The sequence below is a fragment of the Herpailurus yagouaroundi genome, unplaced genomic scaffold, assembly GCF_014898765.1.
Source record: "Herpailurus yagouaroundi ecotype Mexico unplaced genomic scaffold, PumYag 191, whole genome shotgun sequence".
Lineage (NCBI taxonomy): Eukaryota > Metazoa > Chordata > Mammalia > Carnivora > Felidae > Herpailurus > Herpailurus yagouaroundi.
In genome coordinates this window covers 15,359,060-15,380,097 of record NW_024412422.1, presented here as the reverse complement: position 1 = coordinate 15,380,097, position 21,038 = coordinate 15,359,060, and the positions used below count along the sequence as shown (strand labels likewise).

The 21,038-nt window shown below is 59.9% G+C and overlaps 1 protein-coding gene and 1 long non-coding RNA gene across 2 annotated transcripts in view; one reads left to right on the top strand and one right to left on the bottom strand.

Moving 5' to 3' along the window:
* Positions 1–2,102: 2,102 nt before the first annotated feature.
* Positions 2,103–5,287, bottom strand: LOC121010422 (uncharacterized). The gene is made up of 2 exons (XR_005781152.1): positions 5,202–5,287; positions 2,103–4,523 (listed from the first exon to the last, which is right to left on the bottom strand). It is a non-coding gene; the product is annotated as an uncharacterized LOC121010422 (long non-coding RNA).
* A 5,827-nt stretch (positions 5,288–11,114) lies between these two features.
* Positions 11,115–21,038, top strand: part of SCARB1 (scavenger receptor class B member 1) — a 58,666-nt gene continuing 48,742 nt past the window's right edge. The window contains exons 1-2 of the mRNA XM_040443472.1: positions 11,115–11,189; positions 11,350–11,580. Of these exons, the coding sequence (XP_040299406.1) occupies positions 11,115–11,189; positions 11,350–11,580 (306 nt within the window). The remainder of the gene's footprint in view (positions 11,190–11,349; positions 11,581–21,038) is intronic.

Sequence of the window (21,038 nt, the reverse complement as noted above, 5' to 3'; positions counted from 1 at the left end):
GGGGAAGTAGTTGTCTGAGTTATACTGGCCACACTGTGTTTTTTGTTTTTGTTTTCTTTAGTTTTCAGATCTTTTCCCATTAAGCCCCGTAGCCTGATTCCAAGGCGATCCTGGCTGGCGGCGGCACTGAACGCCGAGTTCCTCTTCGTGTTTTTTGGCCTCTGGGGATGGCAGGGGAAGCTCCCCTCGAAGCATTAAAATTGCTTTGTTCTCTCCCGCAGTGGCCAAGGGGCTACGCTTTCCAGAGTAGCCGTGAGAGCTTTATCTCAGCGCGAGCCTTCCGTAGACGCCCGCCGATGTTACGGTTGCTGTACGGTGTGCATCCTGGAGACGCTGTCACCCCGGTGGTGGAGGGGGGAGTGTGAGGGCGGGTGGGGTTTAGAGCTGATGAAGAACCTCACCGGCCCCGTCCTTCTCGGACCGAACTTCGGGGTGATTTCCGTCTGTGGACGTTGGTCAGGTTTGGGATGTCGGTTCCACGTGTATCCGCTCACACGCGTGTGCCTCCTAATTCCCGACTCGACTCTAGGCTTCCGAAGCGGAGAGTGACATTGTCCTCCCTTGTCCTGCAGCTAGAATTTCCGGGCTCAAAGTTGAGCGAGAGCCACCCAGCATCCTATGGGACTCTCCCAAAGGTGATTGGTTTGGGACTGAGTGGTGTGAGGGCAGGAAGGCAACGCCTAGCCCGTGAGAGCCACTTCTTGGGCAGCCCCGGCTGAGCCCTGGCCAAGTGCCTCCCGTGGAAGAAGACTGTCTGTGTTCAGGGGACCTGGCGGGTGGGACCCCGGGAGAGGGAGGAACTTCCTGCCCGCCGGTGTTTTCTTTGGCTGCACAGGCCCCTGGACAGCTTGAATGGCGGGCCTTGTGCTTTTGATTTCCATGTTTTTATGCCTTTTGGTTCACTGAAGAAGTCCACATGGCAAAGGCATGAGCCCTTGCTTGCAAAAAAAAAAAAAAAAAAAACCATTCAAATGGAGGAAAAAAAGTTCCCTCCACTTTATTCCCTTCCTCAGATAATACCACCGTCATTGGCCTGTGTCTTTCTAGACTTTCATCAGTGCACGCATCATGAGCACGTATTTGTACACGTTGGTACATACTTGTTACGTATAGTGAGCTAAGCTATGTGTAAATATTCCGCAGTTTGCTTTTCACTTCCTGCGTACCTCTTGGAAAAAGTTTCCCTATCAGAACAGGTAGATCTATCCGGTCTTTGTCATTGGTTTCACTGCTGCATGGCTTTCCTTCCAGTGGCTTATTTCCCTGTTTCTCTCTTGACGGCTGATTTTCTCTGTAGCGGAGTAACCGAGTGGTGAATGTCCTGGCACGTGCCTCTCGGTGTCCAGGCACCAACGCCTCTGCCGGGTGGATTTTCAGGATAGAAGCCTCTAGACCGAGAAGTCTGTTCAGCTTGAGTTTTGACAGTTACCGCCGAATTGCCTTTCTGAAAAGCTCTAGCATTCATACGGCCACCAACAGCATGACAGTGACCACTCCCCCCACATCCACACCAATTGAGTGTCGTGTTATGTTGTTGTTAATCTGATGGGTTTGATTTACGTGTCTCAGGCTGCCGATAGGGTTGATGCATTTTGAAACCTGTGACGGTTTCCGGAGCCCGGGGGGTTGTAGACCTGGGCTCTGCCATTTGCTGGCTGGGGACCTCGCGCGTTACTTCACCTCTGAGTCAGGGGTCAGATGTAGTTTGCCTCCTGGCACGATCACAAAGCGCAAAGGTGATTACATGTGTGTGGAAATACCCTGGATGTGCCTGGTTTCTTACTTGAATCTGACCACTGCCTTGAGAAACAGGCTGAGACCGTGCTTTTGTTCCCACAGATAAGGAAACAGAGGCACAGCAAAGATCGGCAACTTGCCGGGGTTTACACAGCTTGTGGCCGTGGTGGGCCGGCACCCCAGCCCCGAGTTGGGGTATCCACTTCTGGAGGGGCATAGGACATCGAGTGGGAGCCCTCCATCCCATCCAATGCGGGGCTCGAACTCACGAACCGTGAGATCGTGACCTGAGCCGAAGTCGGACACTCAGCCGACTGAGCCGCCCAGGCGCCCCAACTTTTTCTTTTTTTTAAACAAAGAGAATATTCGTGTATTATGTGTTTTATTAAACATTAGTAACGAACCCACAACTTTCCCCAGAGAATGGCTCAATGAATTAGAGACGCAAATGGCAGAGGAGCCCTGTGGATTGAGGTCGCTGGGAGAGGTCCAGGGAAGGAAGTGAGACTCGTCCCTTCGTCCCCGCGGCAGGCAGGAGTGGACAAGAGGCGTTCGGCCGGACGGCGTGATCGTGAATTACCGAGTGCCGGGCAGTATTCAGGCCATCTTTGTAAATGTCCTCTTGTTTGGTCCTGGGGAATTCTGTGACACTTCTCATTCTCATCACCAACAGTTAGGGAAACAGAAGCTTCGGGGAGTAATTTGCCCCAGCTGACCTTGCCTGATGCGTGTGTGTGTGTGTGTGTGTGTGTGTGCATGCACACGTGTGAAAATATCCTGGAAGAAAACTCCAGGAGAATGGGGACGCTTGTATCCACTGCCTAGAACTGACCCTGGCATGCGCGGTCGTCCCAAGTTTGCATGGGTGAGGAATGCACGGTCAAGGTCCCTAAGGGTACATTTCCGGGTGTCTCTGGTCCAACGGGGAAGGCCCAGTGGTGGGAAGGGCTCGTCTGCCGGACCACCGTGTGTGTTGCTGGGCCCCTTAGCCTTCTTCACATCCCAGAGGGGAGCTGAGTCCCCTCTGCTGTCTTTAAGTTGGTTTTCTGGTTGGGATCAGTCTCAGGTGCTTTATGCACGAGTTTTTCCAGCTGAGGCTGAAGGCTTCCCCCGTGTGTATTTCCATCTCGGTAAATGACGCCTCCATTTCCCCGAGCGCGGAGCTGAGAATATTGGGTCATGCCTGATATGGTCTATCAGCAGATGCTATTGGCTTTATCTTCAAAACCTAGCTGTGTTTCAACTCCTCAACATCACCACGAAAGCCTTCTCCGTCCGCTGCTTGGACTGGTGCAGTAGTCTCCTCTCTGGTCTCCATAGACAGCCAGAGGGATCCTGATGAAACAGTCAGCAGACCATACGTCCCCTCGCTGACAACCCTGCAAGGTTCCCTGTGTTACTCTGAGTGAAGACCGAGGTCCTCTCGGTGGCCCAGAGGCCCGTGCAGTCTGGCCTTCCTTCCGTCTCTCACCTCACCCGCTCTCGGCCCCGCAGCTCCCCTGCCTTGCACATCTCCTGGATGTCCTCGAGCCTGCCGAGGCTGGTGCCACCACAGAGTCTCTGGCTCGTGCTCCTCTCTGTCCGGAAGGCTCACTCTGAGATATCTGTGTAGCTCGCCCCGCACGTCCCCGAAGGTAGCCTCCGTTATGCTGTGTGTTTATTTGCGTGTCCTCTTTCGCCCTCATGAGCGTGGACGTCTGCTGGGGCAGGGGCCGCGTTGTCGCTCCCACGGCAGCGTCCCCGGGGGCCAGGGCAGCGGTGGGTTCGTGGTACGGTGGGTGACGGAGAGGTGGTCAGGGCCGTGAGGTTGGGGTGTTTCCTCGCGCTCTCCCCTCGCCCGGGACTTGGACCCAGACTCTAGTTTGCTCCTTCTGCCCTCAGCGAGAGCCACCCGGAGAGCCTCAGGAACGCCGTGCCCTGCCCCTGGGTGGCCTTGTGCCCTTTGGCAAATGTCCTCTGGCCATCAGTTAAAAGGTGGGGGGGTGATGACAGGCAATGAGTGTATTTGGCACACGCCATTTGAAGTGTGCACGTATCAAATCATTTCGTTTCGCGTCCGAACAGCGACTGTTGCCTCTGGTTCCTGAGGGAAACAGAAGCACAGAGGCGTGAAGTCCCTTGCCGCAGGTCACACGGCTGAAATGGCAGAGCCAGGATTTCAGTCCAGAGGGCCTCCGGCCCGGAGGCCCGGCCTCCCTGCTGTCTGTATTGACTGCTGTCAATATTTCGCGGTAGGGCAGGCCCCTCCCGGATTCCCCGCTTGGGTCGACCTCGCCTTTGCCTGCGCGGCCGGTGGGCAGCGGGGTCCGCTCTGCCTTCCTCCTTATCGGCACCTCCCCCGAACTGTCGGTACAGGGCGCCTCGTGGCTATCTTTGCAGGCCGGTCTGATGGAGCGGGCTGTGTTCTAGAATCACAGATGCCCAGGCCAGCTGGGGAGGGCGGCCCGTCTGGTGCCCATGGTCCCAGCAACCCTCAGGGTGGGCTCGTGCCTCTGCCCCGGGGTCTGCTGGGCCAGCCCCGCCCGCCGGCCAGCGCTCCCTCCGGAGCTCCGGGAGGCCGCAGGTCAGTCTTGGAGGGCATCGTGGTGTCACAGGCTGATCGCTCCTGGGCTGTTTCCTGCAGCCCCCCCCCCTCCCCCCCGTGTACCTGGCCGCGTCTGGCAAAGCGGTGGAATTGATCTGTGGCGGCCGATGGCGGGCGCCCCGGGGTGGCTGGGATCGCAGGTGCTCGCCGGGTCTGTCCTGTTTTGCTTCCTCTTTCCCACAGCGGAACTTGATTTCTCTCCCTGCGCACGAGAGACCTTCTTACTCCATGGTGACAGCTGGAAACCGGGGCTATTTTGAGTCTCGCGGAGTCTGGTTTATTTTTGTTTTCCGCTCTGGCTTCACGAGTGTGTGTGTGTGTGTGTGTGTGTGTGTGTGTGCGCGCGCGCGCGCGCGCACGCGCACGCGCAAATGCTGGCGTGTGCGTGCGTGCGCTGATGGCACACGCGTGACTGGTGATGCGCGAACACGCGTTGGCATGTGCAGCCCGTCCCGGAGCACGTGGGTCAACAGGGATCGCGGTGTCGCCGTGTTGGCATAGATGTGCGCGCGTGCGGGCGTGTGTGCACGCGTGTGTTGACGTGTGCGCGCATGGGGAGGCGTGGCACGCGCGGCCCTCACGCATCCGCACGTGCGCACATCGTCGCGGTCGCGTCGTCCGTATCGCGACGCATGCGGGCACACTCGCGCACGCATGTTAATGCGTGTCCGCGCGTGCTGGGTGCACGCATACGCGTGTGGCCGCGCGTCCCGCCGCAGTCCGGCCTCCCCTCGGCCTGGCACCAGGGGCGTGTTCCGCGGGCCTCGCTCTTCCCGTTCCGTGAAATGTTCCCCGTCCCTTCTTGGAATGACTAACACCTGCCAATACCTGCACCCAGTGAGTCACTGTGATTAGCCAGAACGTGGTTACGTGCAGTTACCTGGAACCGCCTTGTGCCGGCCTTCGTCGGGCACAGCAAACGAGGCAGAGGCCAGTCCCGAGTGGGTGTGGAAGGCGTGCTCCGTCACGTCTCCCTGGGGCACGTCCTGGTCGCCCTGGAGACCCCGCAGGAGCGCGTCTGCTCCATCAAAGTCTGTGGGTCGACCTGCTGTCCCGGGTCAGCGGCACAGAGGCCCCTGGCTCTTCGGCCACCCCCAGGGCTGGTTTCCTGCACGAGGCTGCCGCGGACAGGCTTCGGGTTCCCAGTCGTGGAGGAGTTGGTCCCCCTGCCCTTTGCCACAAAGATCTAGTCGCTTTGGCCCCGTAAACATGTTTATGGTGCAGAGAATTCAGTCGTACGGTTAGGGCCAAAATAAAATAAAAAAAAAACACACCCGAGAAACAAAAGAAGTTCTTTCCCGTACCTCGTTTTCCCTTGTCAAATGTGACCTTGGCCTCCACTGGCCCTGGGAACGGCTGGCAGGGGCAGAAACGCAAAGAGGAACAAAACAGTCCGTTCTTGGCTTTGGAGCTTTACAGGGCTCAGCAGCTGGCGATCACGGGGCGTCCGGGATGCTTCTGGTCCTGACGTGAAGCTGCTTGGCCTGCCCAGAGCCTCCCTGAACCCAGAGGTCCGGGACCCTGGTGGTCCGAGGCCTGGCTGTCAGTCTCTTGCCCCTTCCCCTCCCCCGCCCCATGTCTTCCTGTCCCTGCTGGGGAGGGGGAAGGAACAGGAGTGGCCCTTGTTTGCTTCCTGGCATTTTGGGCGAAGTTCCTTCCACCTTTTCTGGAAGCTCCCAGAAGGACTCTTAAGACACTTGAAATGTCTGTTCCCTTACCTCCTGGCCAGCTGCTCCTTTGTCTTATGTGTTGGGGCCTCGGCCAGTCTCAAGCAGTGAGGGGCGTCTTTGTCCTGGCTGCTGATACCCCACGCCCAGACCTTTCTCCCGGATTCCAGCCTCCGGCAGCCAGGGGCCAACCGCGGATCTCAGTTTGGGTGGCCAGAGGCTGCTTGCACTACCCCGGGGTGGGGGGGTGCCCGACCCCTCATCGCTGCCCCCACCCCCCGGCCTCAGGCCTCCGGCCGTACCCCTGTCTCTGTCGGTGGTTTTTCTCTCCCACGGCCGTCCGGGCCGAGAGCCTGAGCCCCAGCCTGGCTTCCCCCTTCTCTCTCTTACTTCCTACATTGAACCCGCGGGACGGTTATAGTTTCATCTTCACGATACGTCCGGGATCCCACTGCTTCTCGCCGTGCCTGTGGCCACCGCCGCGGTCCAAGGCTCCATCGCGTCTCCCTGTCTCTGCCTTTGCTCCCCGGCCGGGTTTGCTCCACGCAGCGGCCACGCGGAGCCTCTGAAATCTGCAGCCGGACCACCGTTCTCTGTTCCAACCCCCCCCCCCCCCGGCTGCAGGGGGCCTGGCTAATCCCCCTCCCCCCCACCTCCCTTGTTAGAATTTGCCAGCCCCTTCCCCATCCCCTGTGCTCCGGTCCCTCCTTCCCCTGCGGTCACTTCTGGAGCCCTGTCACCCCGTGAGATGCCGCATCACTCACCTGTGCGTCCTGTGTGTTGTTTATTGTCTGTGTCTCCCCAGGAAACCGTGGGGCCCGTGAGGGCAGGGACCTTGGTTTTGTTTTTTGCTGTGTCCCCAGCACCTGGAATGATGCCTAGCACGTAATCACAGGTTCTCAAGTATTTACTGAATGGGGGTTTAGAAGACAAGGGTGGTTCACAGGGAGGTTTGCGACCAGTGGCGGGTGTTGCTCCCGTGCGGGGACGTGGGGTCTGCTGCCCTTCCCCCCTGCACGGCCCCTGCTGTAACCCGAGGGGCCCCTGCCTCCTCACCGCGCCGCCCGCCCCTGCCTGTCTGTCCACCCTGCGGGCAGCTCTTTCTGCTGCGGCCAGAATGCTCTTCGGAAAATGCAAGTTGGATCATTTCACTGCCCTGATTAAAAACAAAACTTCTCGGGGGGTGGTAGGAAGCCTGTCTGTCCCCACGGTGGCGCTTCTTCGGGGCCCCTGCCTGCTCCGACTCTCAGATTTCTTGCCCTTGCTCCAGCCCCACAGGCTTTGCTTTTCCTGCAGGGCGCTGTGTTCTTTCCTGCCCGTGGGCCTTTGCATGTGCTTTTGTGTTTCAGCTCGAATGTGACCTCTCGAAGAAGATACCCCCTGACCACCAGCCCCCCCCCCCCGTGAGCCCCACTCCCGCCGCGTCCCCCGTCTGCGTTCGAGCCACCCGTGTCATTCCCTTCCGGGCCTCTGCCATTCTCCCAAGTTACAGTGTTCATTTGCCTGAGGTTCCGTGAGGCAGGGACCTTGTCTGTCTTGTTCTTGACCGTATCCCACGGTTGGGGACCCTGGTCCAGGGCGGGGACCTGGCTGGCACGGGACTTTGGGCTGAGTCAGGGAAGGGATCCTACTGGGGATCCTCAAAAGCCTGGGCTTTGGAGCCTGACTCCTTAGATTCCGGTACCTTCTCCTCCACTCCTTTCTGTGCGACTGTGGCGAGTGACTTAACCTTGCGGTCCCTCACTTTCCCCAGGCCCGCCTCTGAGGGCTGTGCCACAGACAGTGCTGTGGAAAAGCCCATATTAGCACAGTGCCTGGCACAGGGGAGCCCGGAGGAGCCACCGGGAGCCTGGTCTCTGAGATGCGTTCGTGGATTCAGGCGGGGGCCCTGGGACTTCTCTCTCATTCCAGTGACTGGGTGTTTCCCTTGGCCGATGTCTTCTGATTGACCCCTTCTCCGTCCCAACACGACGACGGAGTGGCCAGGAGGGACACAGATTTACAAAGAGGTCATCAGGGCTGTCTGTGAGCGGCGGGTAACCACGCGGCACCTGTCCCGGCATCGTGGCCCCAGCGGGCGGCTCGCATGGGGGGAGGGGGCTCCCTTCCTGCTGCATTTAAGCAGAAGTTGAGCGTTAAAGTGGAACCATTTGTGTGTCGTCTCTAGTCCTCACCCGCAGAAACTGTGTGAGGCGGGAGGGGAAGCGCCAGGCCCGTTCTGCTGCTGATTTTACTTTGAAGGGACTGTCACTGTCGTGCAAAGTCACGTGCCTGCACCCGGTGAGCCACCTGAGGGCGCAGGGAGAGGGCAGGGAGGGAAGCTTTGCTGGCCCTACCCTTCTTCCTGCGGGTCCCACAACGGGGCACCTGGTAGGCTGCATGCAGTCCCAGAGTTCAAGGTGGATGTCTTTGCCGTGTGCATCCCCCCCCCCCACCCCCAGCTTTGCCGGGGCCCCGGGATCGCCCCCCCCCCCCCGGGGGGGGGGCCTAGAGTGGGGGAGAGCGGCTGCTTTGCAGAAGTCTCCCAAGGGAACCTTGTGGAGGGACCTTTAAGGGTAACCAGAGAATTTTCCGGGTGGCTTGGATCCCATGCGCATCCCTGGAACTGGGGGAGGAGTTTCCTTTTTCTCCAAACCGCAGGGAGTGGGGTGGGCAGGTGGTGCCCTAAATGAAAAGGAGGCTGGGTAGGGAGTAGGGGACATGGGAGATGGGGACGCGCTAGCAGAAGGAGGAAAAGGAGACAGGCAGCAAACAATGATTGAAGGGCCCTTTGCCCCAGAATAGCCCCCCTGCCCCCACTTCATCTCGTTGCCTCAGTGACATTGGCTGTTACAGCGTTAGAGATTATTTTGTTTGGCTCCACCTAAGACCTCTTGAGGAGGCGGTAGCTTATCAGCTAATTGTTTGTATCGGGGAAGGTTTCATAATCTCCCGGATCGTTAGATCTGGAACTTGGGTTTTACTCAGTTGCACGTTTTTTATTTCTCCTTTGGGGAAAACCAAATCCAGAGGGAGCACGGATTTACGTAGAGCCACGGAGCAAATTGGCAGCGAGGGCTGCCGGCGGGGCCGATGGCCCCCGGTGAGCAGAGGAGGGGGGTGCTGGGTGGAGGCCAGCTGGGCCCGGGGAGCAGGGCCAGGGGGAGGCCAGACGGTTGCAGGAGCGAGGCCTTATAAACTGGGAGAGACGTCAGAGCTGGAATGTGCCGAAGTTCAGACGGCCTGCCCCACGGGTGGGCGTCTCCCCGGGCGTGCGGCAGGTGGAGGGTGGCGAGCGAGGGATGAGCCCGGGACCCCGTGGCCTGTATCGCCGTCTGCCCGCGTCCGTCAGAGGGGTGGTTGGTGTGAAATCCGTGTAGCCAGCAGGTATATTCCGCAGTGTGGCCGGGCACATCTGTCAGCGGCAACATCCAGAGGAGTGACTAGCAGCCTGCTGGCCCTTGCCCCGAGCCCTGGGGCACACCCTTCTTGAGCCACGGCAGTGTGGGGGTGTGCGTGGGAGGGGCCTGCCTGGGCGGCCAGGCCCGGGGGGACCTCCGGGAGCATCTCTGACGGAGTGCCCTGCGTGCCCACACGGCCACCTTCCGTCTGGGTGAGAGGCCGAGGGCGGTGTGGGGGCTGGGAGGTGGTACCCGGGCCGCCAAGGTCGGTCAAGGTCAGCTCTCAAATCCCCAGCCCTTGGCCAGGGTTTTGGCGTCCAGGAGCTTAGGTGGGCCCGAGGGCGTGGACTCTGGAGCCAGACGGTCCGGGTTCAGATCCTGCCTTTCCCCCAGCCGTGTGCCTTTGGGCAAGCGACTCAACCGCTCTGTGCCCTGCTTCCTCCTCTGCGAAGTGGAGTCTAAAGTATCTTCTCTCCGGGGCTCTTCAACACTGGAGGAGCACTTAGGATAACAGCTTAGCAAGTGTTACATGAGTGTTTGCTCTTGCCTCCCTCTAAACCGTATAGACACGTGCCTAGAGGATCAGGCTACCTTCGTTTCTCCTGAGCGGGGCCGTGCCGTTTTGCTGCGTCTTGCTGTTCTCACTCCGTCGTCGCTCTCTTTTCTAAACCTCCCCGGCTCACCTGGGTCGCTCTCGCCGGTCTGCCTGGAGGACTGGGAAGGTTCCGGAGCGTGGACGCCCCAGCGGGCCCCACAAAGGGGCCGTTCGGCCTCGTGACACGACCACACCGCGGTCCGTGCGCCCTGTTCCCGGCCGAGGTTTTGCTTGGAGAAACTGCCAGGACCGTGCGGGGGACGGGCCTGAGCCCTGTCCCCGGCTCCCCTGAAGGCTCACAGTTTGTCCGCGAGGGGACCAGGCCAGCCTTTTTGGCAGCTTGCCCCTCGGTTTGGATTTGTCTGACCGTTTCCTCGTGAGCGCGCATTCTCTTCCGACAGATTTTGTCGTGTAGCAACACAAAAGCGGCCTTGTGTGAATCAGATGGGAGTAGGGCTCCTCTGGCCGAGCCGGGGACGGGTGTCTCGACCCCCGCCCCCTCCCCTCTCCGCCTCCGGATTAACCCCAGAACTGCGGACGGGTGACTGCCCGCGGGACGGCCGGATGGTCGCCTCCTCCTGATCTGGGCTGGAGGGCGGGACGCTGGGGTGGCGGATGGGGGTCCCCTCTGTTCTGGAGCCCCCCCCTCCCCCAGCCCTCTGAGTCCGGCAGGAATCTCGTGCCCCATCAGCCCGGCCCCATCTGGCCTGTTGGCCGGCGGTGGAGGTCACGGGCGTTACTCGGCAGAGAGCCGACCGCAGCCGGAATCCCTTGGCAGCTTCGAGAGCCTCTCCGGTCCCCGGGACTTCCTTCGACTGCGCGTTCCCAGGCTTCGTGGATTCCACCCATCAAAGCCTCCTGCTTCCTCGTGTCAGCCCCGGAGACTTTGATTTCTTTCTGCTGTGAAATAGCGTGCACTTCAAGGAAAGTGCCGGAGACACACGCGGTTAGACAGACACCGAAAACGAACACGTGTGTGATCACCCCCAGACGGAAAAGCGGGACCTCGGACGCCCTCCAGAAGCCCCCGGCGGACGAAGCTGGGCTTGTTGCCGGCCTGCCGTGCTTTTTATTCTGCTCCCCTAAGCACGACGCTCGGTTTCCTCTGATTCCGAACTCTGCTTGAAATCAGTCATACTGCCGCGGTCTGCATGTCTGTTTTCCCCAAACTCCTGTGTCGCAAACCTCGCGCCCAGAATGCTGGTGGGAGCGGGGGCCTCTGGGAGGTGACCGGAGGTGAGGGTGGGGCCTTTAGGAAAGTGTTAGTGCCCTTGTCAAAGAGTCCCCAGAGAGCTCACTTGCCACTTCGGCCACGCGAGGACACGGCAGAAAGCCTACGACCCAGGAGAGGGCTCTCGCCTGCCCACGCCGGCACCCGGATCTCAGACTTGCAGCCCCCAGACGGTGAGAGACGCGGGTCCGTCGTTCGTAAGCTGGGGCGTTGTGTCCTCGCAGCCCGGATGGACTGAGGCAGAAACGGTACCCGGAGTGGGTTGCTGCTGTATAAACACGCCTACAACCGGGGAAGCGGCTTTGGAACTGGGTAGCGAGCAGAGTCTGGGAGAGTTTGGGGTGCACGCCGGAGGGAGCCCCCACTGCCACGAACGGACGGTTCCGGTCAGTGCTGGTGAGGGCTCAGAAGGAGAAGAGGGGAGGGAGCCCCCATCTTTTTGCCCCCCTCTCCCCCCCCCCCCCCCCCGGGGCCTGGTTCGAAGCTGGACGAAGGGCGATCCTTGGTCTAAGGCAGCTGCATTGTGTTTGCGTCCTCGTGTCGTGTGGAAGGCGGAGCTGGCGGGTGAGGAAACTGGGTACCTGGGAGGGCGGGGCGGGGGGGTGGGGGGGGCGGTCTGTAAGCGCAGCGTGGAAGGCGTGGCTTGTGTGAGCCCCTACAGGAGAGCGAGCGCAGAGAAATGACACAGGGACCGTTCCTCAAAGGGAAGTAGAAGGTAAACATTTGGAAACGTCTCAGCCTCCCCGTACTGGAAACGAGAGAGCCAAGGAGGAGAAGGCCACGGGTGTGGCCAGTGACCGTTTGATAAGGAGATACGTGTGGGTGTGAACCCCACTTCGCTCGCCCCGTGGGAAGGTAGCCAGCCTGACCTGAAAGGGAAGGTCGGGGCACCCTTAGGTTTTAGGGCCCTGCAGGGGCACGCGCGTCGATCCTTCGGACAAGGGAAGGACCCCAGGAAGGACCGGAGATTCCTCAGGGCTCCGTCCTCGGGGCGGGGCGCCACCTGGGTTTCAGCAGGCCCGGCTGGCTTCTGCCCCAGGAGCTGTGGGCGCGCACCCCGGGCACGCCCTGTTGGGGTGACGCCCGGCAGAGCCGTGGGGACGGGGCAGCCCCGGACCCCAGGCGGGTGGAGCCAGGGGCGCGCGTCTCGACCCGGGAGAAGCGCCGAGTGGGCCGTGCCCAGCGAGCGTGGGGGGACCCCGACCCCAGCCACGGTGGGTCGGGGAGGCAGGACGGCGGCCGAGGGGGCCTCTTCTTGAGGCTCGGGGCCCAGGGTTCTTTGCCGCGTTGGGTTTTGGGTTCCCCTTCGACCTGTTCCCCCTTTTCCCCCTTTCGGACCGGGAGCGTCAGGTGGGATGTCACAAGCCCTTGACGGTTGTGATTTCACAGGCGCACAGCTGGAGTCTCACTCATGCCTGATTTCGATATGTAATTGTTTTTAAATTTTTAATTATTTTTTTGAGAGAGAGAGGGAGAGAGACAACCCCAAGCAGGCTCCAACTCAGCACAGAGCCGGACGTGGGGCTCCATCCCACAACCGTGAGATCGTGACCTGGGTCGAAATCAAGAGTCGGACGCTCAACCGACCGAACCACCCAGGCGCCCCCCTGGTTTAGATACTTAGATGGGGCTTTGGGCTCAGACTGGTGGGTGGATGCCACGTGAGAAGGGTGTAGATTTGGGGGGCCAGGGTCGCAATGCTGTGGTCGGCATGTTCGTCGCCCCCCCCCCATCCCCCGCCAAATTCGTACATCGAAAACCTGATGCCCAGGGTGATGGTGCTGGAGGTGATTTGATCACGAGGGCAGAGCCATGAGGTGCCACGGATGGGATTGGTGCCTTTAAAAAAGAGACCCCAGGGGCGCCTGGGTGGCTCAGTCGGTTAAGCGTCCGACTTCAGCTCAGGTCACGATCTCGCGGTCCGGGAGTTCGAGCCCCGCGTCGGGCTCTGGGCTGATGGCTCGGAGCCTGGAGCCTGCTTCCGATTCTGTGTCTCCCTCTCTCTCTGCCCCTCCCCCGTTCATGCTCTGTCTCTCTCTGTCCCAAAAATAAATAAACATTAAAAAAAAAAAAAAAAAAAAAAAGAGACCCCAGGGAGTTCCCTGCCGCTTCAGAGGGGGGCTCTTCCCCGACCACAGTGACGCCCTCAGACTTCCAGGCTCCCCACTCTGAGAAGCGAGTGTCTGTTGTTTAGAAGCCACCCTGGCTGTGGCGTTTTGTGACAGCAGCCTCGCCCAGGCGGACCGAGACACACATAGGTTTTTTGTTTTTTGTTTTTTTTTTGGTCGGTTTTTCTTCTCATTATGTTTGTGAGATCTGGCCTTTTTTTTTCTTTTTTTTTAAAAAATTTTTTATTTATTCTCGAGACAGAGAGACAGAGCATGAGCGGGGGAGGAGCAGTGAGAGAGAGGGAGACACAGAGTCCGAAGCAGGCTCCAGGCTCCGAGCTGTCAGCACAGAGCCCGACGCGGGGCTCGAACTCACGAGCCGTGAGAGCGTGACCTGGGCCCAAGTCGGACGCTCAACGGGCTGAGCCCCCCGGGCGCCCCGGGATATGCCCTTGTGGTTGCAAGAAGCCACACTCCCTTTTTCGCGGCCGTGTAATATTCCACGAGGCCATCCTGGGGTGTCGGTCTGCTCATGGCGGCCGTGAGTCCCTGCGGTGCTGGGTCGTGCACGCTCGCGGCCCCCGCCCCCAGGGTGTACGCACCGAGGTCGCTGAGGGTCCAGGTGTGTGCAGCCTCAGTTTTGCCCGGATGTGCCGCGTTTATTTCCGGAGCGATTGCACCAGCTCTCACGCCCTCGTTAATTTTTTACTTAATAATTTATGGAGGCGAAATTCACATAACGTATAATTAGTCGCTTCATTTATTAAAAAATTTTTTTTTAATTTGAGAGAGAGAGCGAGAGAGCGAGCACGTGCACAGGAAGAGAGGTGCAGAGGGAGAGAGAGAGCCTTCCAAGCAGGCTACGTGCTTGGTGCAGGGCCGGACACGGGGCCGAATCCCACGACCCTGGGATCATGACCCTGGGATCCCATGACCCCGGGATCGTGCGCAGCAATCAAGAGTCGGACGTTCAAGCGACTGAGCCACCCAGACGCCCCTGATTAGTCGCTTTAAAGTGATCCGTTCGGTGCATTTAGTACCTTCATGGAGTTGTGCGGCCGTGACCTCTGTCGGCTTCTAGAACCTTTCCGTCCCTCCAAAGGGAAGCCTGCTCCCCCTGGGCCGTCACTCCCTGTTCTCTCCCCCCAGCCCCTGGAGCCACCAGTCCGCTTTCTGTGTCCACGGACTTGCCCACGTGCCTGTGTGGGGATGTGCGCGTGACCGTGCATCCGCGGGAGAGCGTGTGCACTCGTACATAGTCACGCGTGGCGCTGGGCGTCCGCACGCACGGCAGGGGTCAGGAGCCAGGCAGGAGGTGCGGGTTCAAATCCTGGCTCTGTCCCCGGTTCTCGGGGCCTCTGCCGGGACGTGCGGGGTCGTGGGGCGACGGGAGCCAGCTTCCTTAGCTGTGCTTCGCGGTCCCTCTCACGGCCACGCCAGCGCCCCATCCCTTCAGGCCTTCTCCGGTGGCTGTGGTTGCAACGGCTGCTGTTTTTTTTTTTTGTTTGTTTGTTTGTTTTTTTAATTTTTTTTTTTCAACGTTTATTTATTTTTGGGACAGAGAGAGACAGAGCATGAACGGGGGGAGGGGCAGAGAGAGAGAGAGACACAGAATCAGAAACAGGCTCCAGGCTCCGAGCCATCAGCCCAGAGCCTGACGCGGGGCTCGAACTCACGGACCGCGAGATCGTGACCTGGCTGAAGTCGGACGCTTAACCGACTGCGCCACCCAGGCGCCCCACAACGGCTGCTGTTTTGATTCGCATCTGTGACTTGCAAGGTTGACTTGCCTTGCTTTTGTGCATCAGTGGGCGTGCAGAGTCCGAGGCTCAGAGCTTGAGGGGCCTGTTGGGGAGGGGGGACACGCAGCAAACTGGGGCTCGGGCTCGGTTTAATCAGAAGTCTGGGGCCCCTGGGGGCGCCCGGGTGGCTCGCCGGGTTAAGCGCCTGACCCTGGGTTTCGGCTCGGGTCGTGACCTCGCGTTTTCGTGAGTTCGAGCCCCGCGTTGGGCTCTGCGCTGACAGCGAGGAGCCTGCTGGTGATTCTCCCTCTCTCTCTGCCCCTCCCCTGCTTGCGCTCTCTCTGTTCCTGTCAAAATAAATCAACAACCACAAAAAAGTCTCGGGCCCCTGATGACTAAGGGCAGCTAACCCTGGAGTGGCAGAGAACGTGAGGTTCTTCTCCGGTGGGAGCTCTGAGCGCGAGGTCGGCGTGTATCCAGGACAGGGAGAGAATGTGGGTGACCCCCCCCCCTTACCCCCCCATCCCCCCCCCCCCCACCTCCCCAAACCAGCTTGGGCGTTCCTTGCCTGCTGATAATGCTGTGCACCTGTGTATGGGTGTATTTATTTTCTAGCGCCTTTGTTCCCACGCGGCCGTCCCCTCCGTGTCTCTGTGTCCTTTCCTCTTCTTTCAAGGGCACCTGTCATTGGATTTAGGGCCCCCCCAATCCAGGACGACCTCATCTCCAGACCCTCAACTTGATTCCACCTGCAAAGACGCTATTTCCAAAGAAGGTCACGTTCTGAGGTTCCGACCGGACGTGAATGCGGGGGGCGGGGGGAACACCATTTATTTACCCCACCGCAGTGTGGGTGTGCCCGATGCCCCAGACCTGCAGATGCCCGGTTCACAGGCGGCCCCTGGGTCTCGGGTTCTCTGGGAACTCGATGTTCCCCTGAAAGCCACTTTCCACCCGTGCGGTGGGGGTGATTTTGTCAGCTCGCGTGGCCCCCGACGGTCATGTTCCTCGCGACAGCTGGACTGGCCGTGCCCTGCAGGGCCCACGCTTGCCCAGAAAGCCCCTGCTGGCATCGGAAAGAAGATAGAGAAAGAAGCGAATTTAAAAAGAAGGGGACGATTAAAAACGAAGCGAAAGCGTACAAAACACCGGCACAGCCTCAAAACGAAGGCACGACGTGCAAGCCGCCACTCCCAGGGCCGACGGTGGGTCCTCGCTGCCGCGGGTCCTTGCTGACTCGGGTCAGTAGTTGCTTCCTGAAAAACAATGTTCGTGTCCCCAGGGACCGGCACATCCTCCCTCCTCTCCCTCTGCCCCTCCCCTGCTCGTGCTCTGTCTCTGTCTCTCTCTCAAAAGTAAATAAACATTAAAAAAAATAAAGCAACAGAAATACATTCTCTCACAGCTCTGGAGGCCGGAAGCCTGAAACCAAGGTGTTGGCTGGACCGCCTTCCATCCTGAGGCTCTCGGGGAGGAGCCTGCCTCGTTCTCCTGGTGGCTCCGGGTGGCCCTTGGCTGGTGGCCACATCACTCCAGTCTTTGCCTACCTTTCCACACGGCCCTTTTTTGTAACTTGTCTTCTGTGACGAGGACACTCGCCATTGGATTTAGGACCCACCCGCGTGACCCAGGGTAATCTCATTTTAAGATCCGTGATTGCCTCTGCAAAGACCTTTTCTTCCAAATAGGGTCACGTTAAGGTTCCAGGTGGACAGGTCTTCGGAGGGGCCCCCGTTCAAGTGGCTGCAGGGAGCCCGATGTTAACGGCAGCGGCGTCGATGGGGTGCCCCCTGTGAGCCAGGCTCCAAAGCCGCACAACAGCTTGTCACATCCTCACCACCCCTCAGGGGTGCGGTTATGCGTGTTTTCCAAGTGGAGGCACAGGGGCTCAGAGAGGTTGCCGGACCTGCCTGAGGTCACACAGCTGGTGGTGGGAATGGGCCGTCTACTTTTGTCCCAGGTTGTAGCCCAGCCGCTTCACGGACCCGGACCCGGCTGGAGAGGTGTTTTATGGGGCCCACACGGCAGTCAAAAAACAATTATTTAAATAAATTGGTCGCCAGCATTTAAAGACGGGCGGGTTTATACGGAAATCCAGGTTTCTGGACGCTCGTGGTAGTTAGTTGACGTCTGTTCTATAAGCAGCCTCACCTCGCCAGGACGATGCTTTCCGGCTGTGTGGCCGCGGGCGAGTGACTTGGCTTCTCCGGGCCTCGGTTTCCTCATCCGTAAAATGGGGCTAGCAGTAGGCCCGGCCACGCAGGTGTTGCTTCGAGGGATAAACAGGTTGGTAAATAGGGCGCGGGTTTGCCCTGCCCCGTGCGTGCGCAACTGAGCAGTGGCTGCATCAGGTTGGCATCGTTGTGATCAATTCCCAGGTTCTTTCTGGAATAAATTCAGAGGCCACCGGGGTCCCGGGTGATGCAAGAGTTCCCAGAGGACATCCGGGCCATCGGCAGCCGCTGGGGGTTCTGATGCCGCCTAAGGTCTTAGGCGTGAGCCCCCTGCCTCAGTTTCCTCATCTGGGACAGCACCTTTCTGTCTCCCTGGGCAAGCATGGGGGGATTCAGAAAGTGGCCCCAATTCCTGGCCGTATGTGGGCAGTGACCTCAGATCCTCCTCGAGCCTCAGTTTCCCCAGCTGTGAGGTGGGATGGGGATGTGAGCTGTCGTGAGGACGGAGAGGCGGGGAGCAAAGTGCTCCCAGTGGGAGCCCGAGGATGGTGATGGGAGAGGCGGGTGATGCAGGGCATGTCCACACGGCTCCGGGAGGTGGGAGCGGAGGGGCGGGGGCGGGGGGCCGGGAGGCTGTCCTTGGGGGGCAGCCTGGCCCTCAGCAGCCTCTCCCGCAAGACGCAAGGACTGACAGTGCTGACCCCCATGCTCCCTTGTGGCCAGGGAGCGGAGATAAGTGTGGTGGGGCTGTCGGCCGTCACGGCCGCTTGTGTCCTGGTCGGAAAGGAAGGAAGGCCGGGGTCTGGGACAGAGTCCAGCTGAGGCCCGAGGCGTCCTTCAACCCTGGGGGTCAGTGCCGGGAGGGGCTTCTTGAACCCTCTCGATGGTTTTGGACGTGACGCCAAGCAGCTTTGCGTTTCTGCAGCTTCTCTGACTTTTCGGGGAGCTCCCGCACCTCTGGTCTGGTTGACCCGCCGCGGGGCAGGCTGGGAAGGTTCCGGGTGTCTCTGCCACGTGGTCAGGAGCGACAGAGGGCCCCCTCCTCCAGCCGGGGGCGGGGATGCTTTGCAATTCATCACCGGCTGCTCGCTTAGACACCCCGAAGGATTCGGGTGGTTGCAGTCCCCGTGGGCATGTGGGACAGGCGGGTGGAGAATCGGCTCCGGGCAGCCCGGCCCGAGGGAGCGGTACCGACGGGAGGGGGCCGGGCTCCCGGGTGGCCAGGAAGGTTGCTCGTTCCTTCAGCGTGCACCGTGTGCGGGGTGCTGTGCGGTGTGGGGGCTGCGGTTCTGGACGGAGCTGACCAGGCCCCATCTCAACGTCTGGCATCGTGGCGGGAGGGGTGGCCCGTGAGTAAGCAAATAGAGACGCTCACGAAAGGCGTCCGAAGGGAGCAAGGTGGGGGAGTTGACATCGGAGACTGCCCGGGTGGTCGGGCGGGCCTTTCCGAGGAGGAAGGAGTCGGGTGCGGGAGTGGCTTCCCAGGCAGAGGGCACAGCACGTGCAAAGGCCCAGAGATGGGAAGTTGCGTCCTTAGTGGTGGGACAGCAAACAGGCCAGTGGGGCTGGGGTGCGGGGACGGGGGGGGGGGGGGGGGGGGGGGGGGGGGGGCGGGGTGGTGATGAGGCAGGCTGGGGCTTTGTAGGACATGGTGAGGGGTTTAGATTTGGTTCTCAGTTCATTGGGATGCCTTTGGAAGACAGAAACAGATTTGAGATTTCTTCTGCAGGGAGAGCCACTGGGTTGTGCCGACGGGCTGTTCTAGGCGTGTGAGGGGAGGAGTCCAGGATAGCTCTCAGACTTTTCTGTGGGAGGGACTGTGAGTGCGGGGCTGTCTTCCAAAACAGAAAGACTGGGTTTGGCGGGGGGGTAGGGGCAACCAAGACCAGATGGAGAGCGTCGGCCTTCAATCCGGCCTCAGGTTCCTGGTGCGACAAAAAACAAATAAAATGGGCCAAGGACTTAATAGAGATTTCTCCGGAAAAACCGTACAAATGACCAAAAGCTCGGCATCACTGATCCCTAGGGGAATGCACATCAAAACCACAGAGATCCCACCTCCCGCCCATCGGGACGTGCTACCAAAGAAGCAGAGAATAGCCAGTGTAGACGAGGATGCGGAGAAATCGGAACCCTGTGCGCTGTTGGTGGGGACGTGAAATGGTACAGCCGCCGTGGAAAACAGTGCGGAGGCTCCTGAGACGACCGAAGACAGCACTGCCCTGTGACCCAGCACCTCTGCCTGTGGGCCTGTCCCCCGAGGAGCTGAGAGCTGGGGCTTGGAGAGACACTGGCCCACCCGTGTCCACGGCATCGAGAGCCAAGGGGTGGGAACGCTCCGAGCGTCCATCGACAGAGGAAGGACAAACGTGCAGTGCAAGATGATTCAGCCTTCAAAACAAGGGCAGTGCTGACCCCCGCTACGCCCGGGACGCAACTTGAGGACATTTGTGCTGCGTGATGAAAGGCGCCGGCCGCCCAAGGACAGATACGGGATGATCCCACGTGTGTGAGGCGCCCGGAGGAGTCGCGTCCACAGAGACGGCAAGGGGGGTGGTGGGCCCCCGGGGGCTGGGGGAGGGGACCGGGGGGGGGGTCAGTGTTTCAGGGGCACGGAGTCTCCGATCAGGAGGGTGAGAAAGCCCTGGAGGTCGACGGTGGGCCTGGTTACGCAACGACGTGAATGCGCTTCACGTCACCGAGACTCGTACCCTTCAACATGGCTGAGATGGTAAATTTTATGCTATTCACGCAAAAAATCGTGGTGGGGTTTAACCCGAGGGGGAGCGGGTTTGTAGCTGTGGCCAGATGGCCCAGCCCACCGGCCGTGGTCAGGTTACAACATGCTGAGCCTCTTGCAACAGCTGGAGCCTTTGAAGGAGACGGTCCTGAGCTCCTGATTCAAACCACTGTTACCCCATTTTATGAGGCCTTGGCAAGTCTCACCATGTGTGCTTGAATCGCGGCCAAGGCGGGCTGAAGGAAGGCTCATTTAGTAATAGTCCTTGGGACGCGTGGACACGGGCTGCCTTCTCCAGAGCACGTCCTGGGTCACTTTATTCTCTCTGCACACTGCCAGCTCCAAGGAAGCGGGGGGGAGGGATCCCTGTGGCCGGGGAGGGGGCCGGGGTGGGGAGGACGGGGCTCGGCAGGCCAAACAGGTTCTGTGTCAACCCCCCCCCGGCCTGCTACTGGGGCTCAGAAGCCGTCACCAGGGATGGCCCGCCCCTGAGCGGGTGAGGCCGTGTGCGTGAAGCTTTATTTGCGGGCCTCAGATGGGGATTTGGTGTAAATTTCATGCGTCCTGAAACAGGCTTCTTTCTGCTTCCTTCCTTCCTTCCTTCCTTCCTTCCTTCCTTCCTTCCTTCCTTCCTTCTTTCTTTCTTTCTTCTTTCTTTCCTCCCCCAAACACCCAAACATTATTAGGAAATGTAAAAGCATCGTTAGCTCCCGGGATGCATGGAAGGAGGCATCGGGACAGATTTGGCTCTTGGGCCGCAGTTTACTTGAAACACCCTGCTTTGTTATGGGAGTGAAGTTAAGGAATGGAAGGAATTGTTGTCCTCTGCCTGACTCGGTGGAAGAGCGGGGCCCTGGGCTGGTCTGTGCCTGCCAGAAAGAGTGTGGATGGTACTGCCAGATTCCATCATGGCGGCGGAATTAGGGGGCCCGGATGAGGTCCTGGGAAGTGGGATTGGGCTCGATCCCCCCCCACCCCGGGGACGGGGGTCGGGACGCTGTGTGCCTCCCAGCACTGTCCCCACTCAGCTGTGATCCTTACTCCCCCACATCTGGAGTGGGGGAGCCTGCCCTGAGGGCA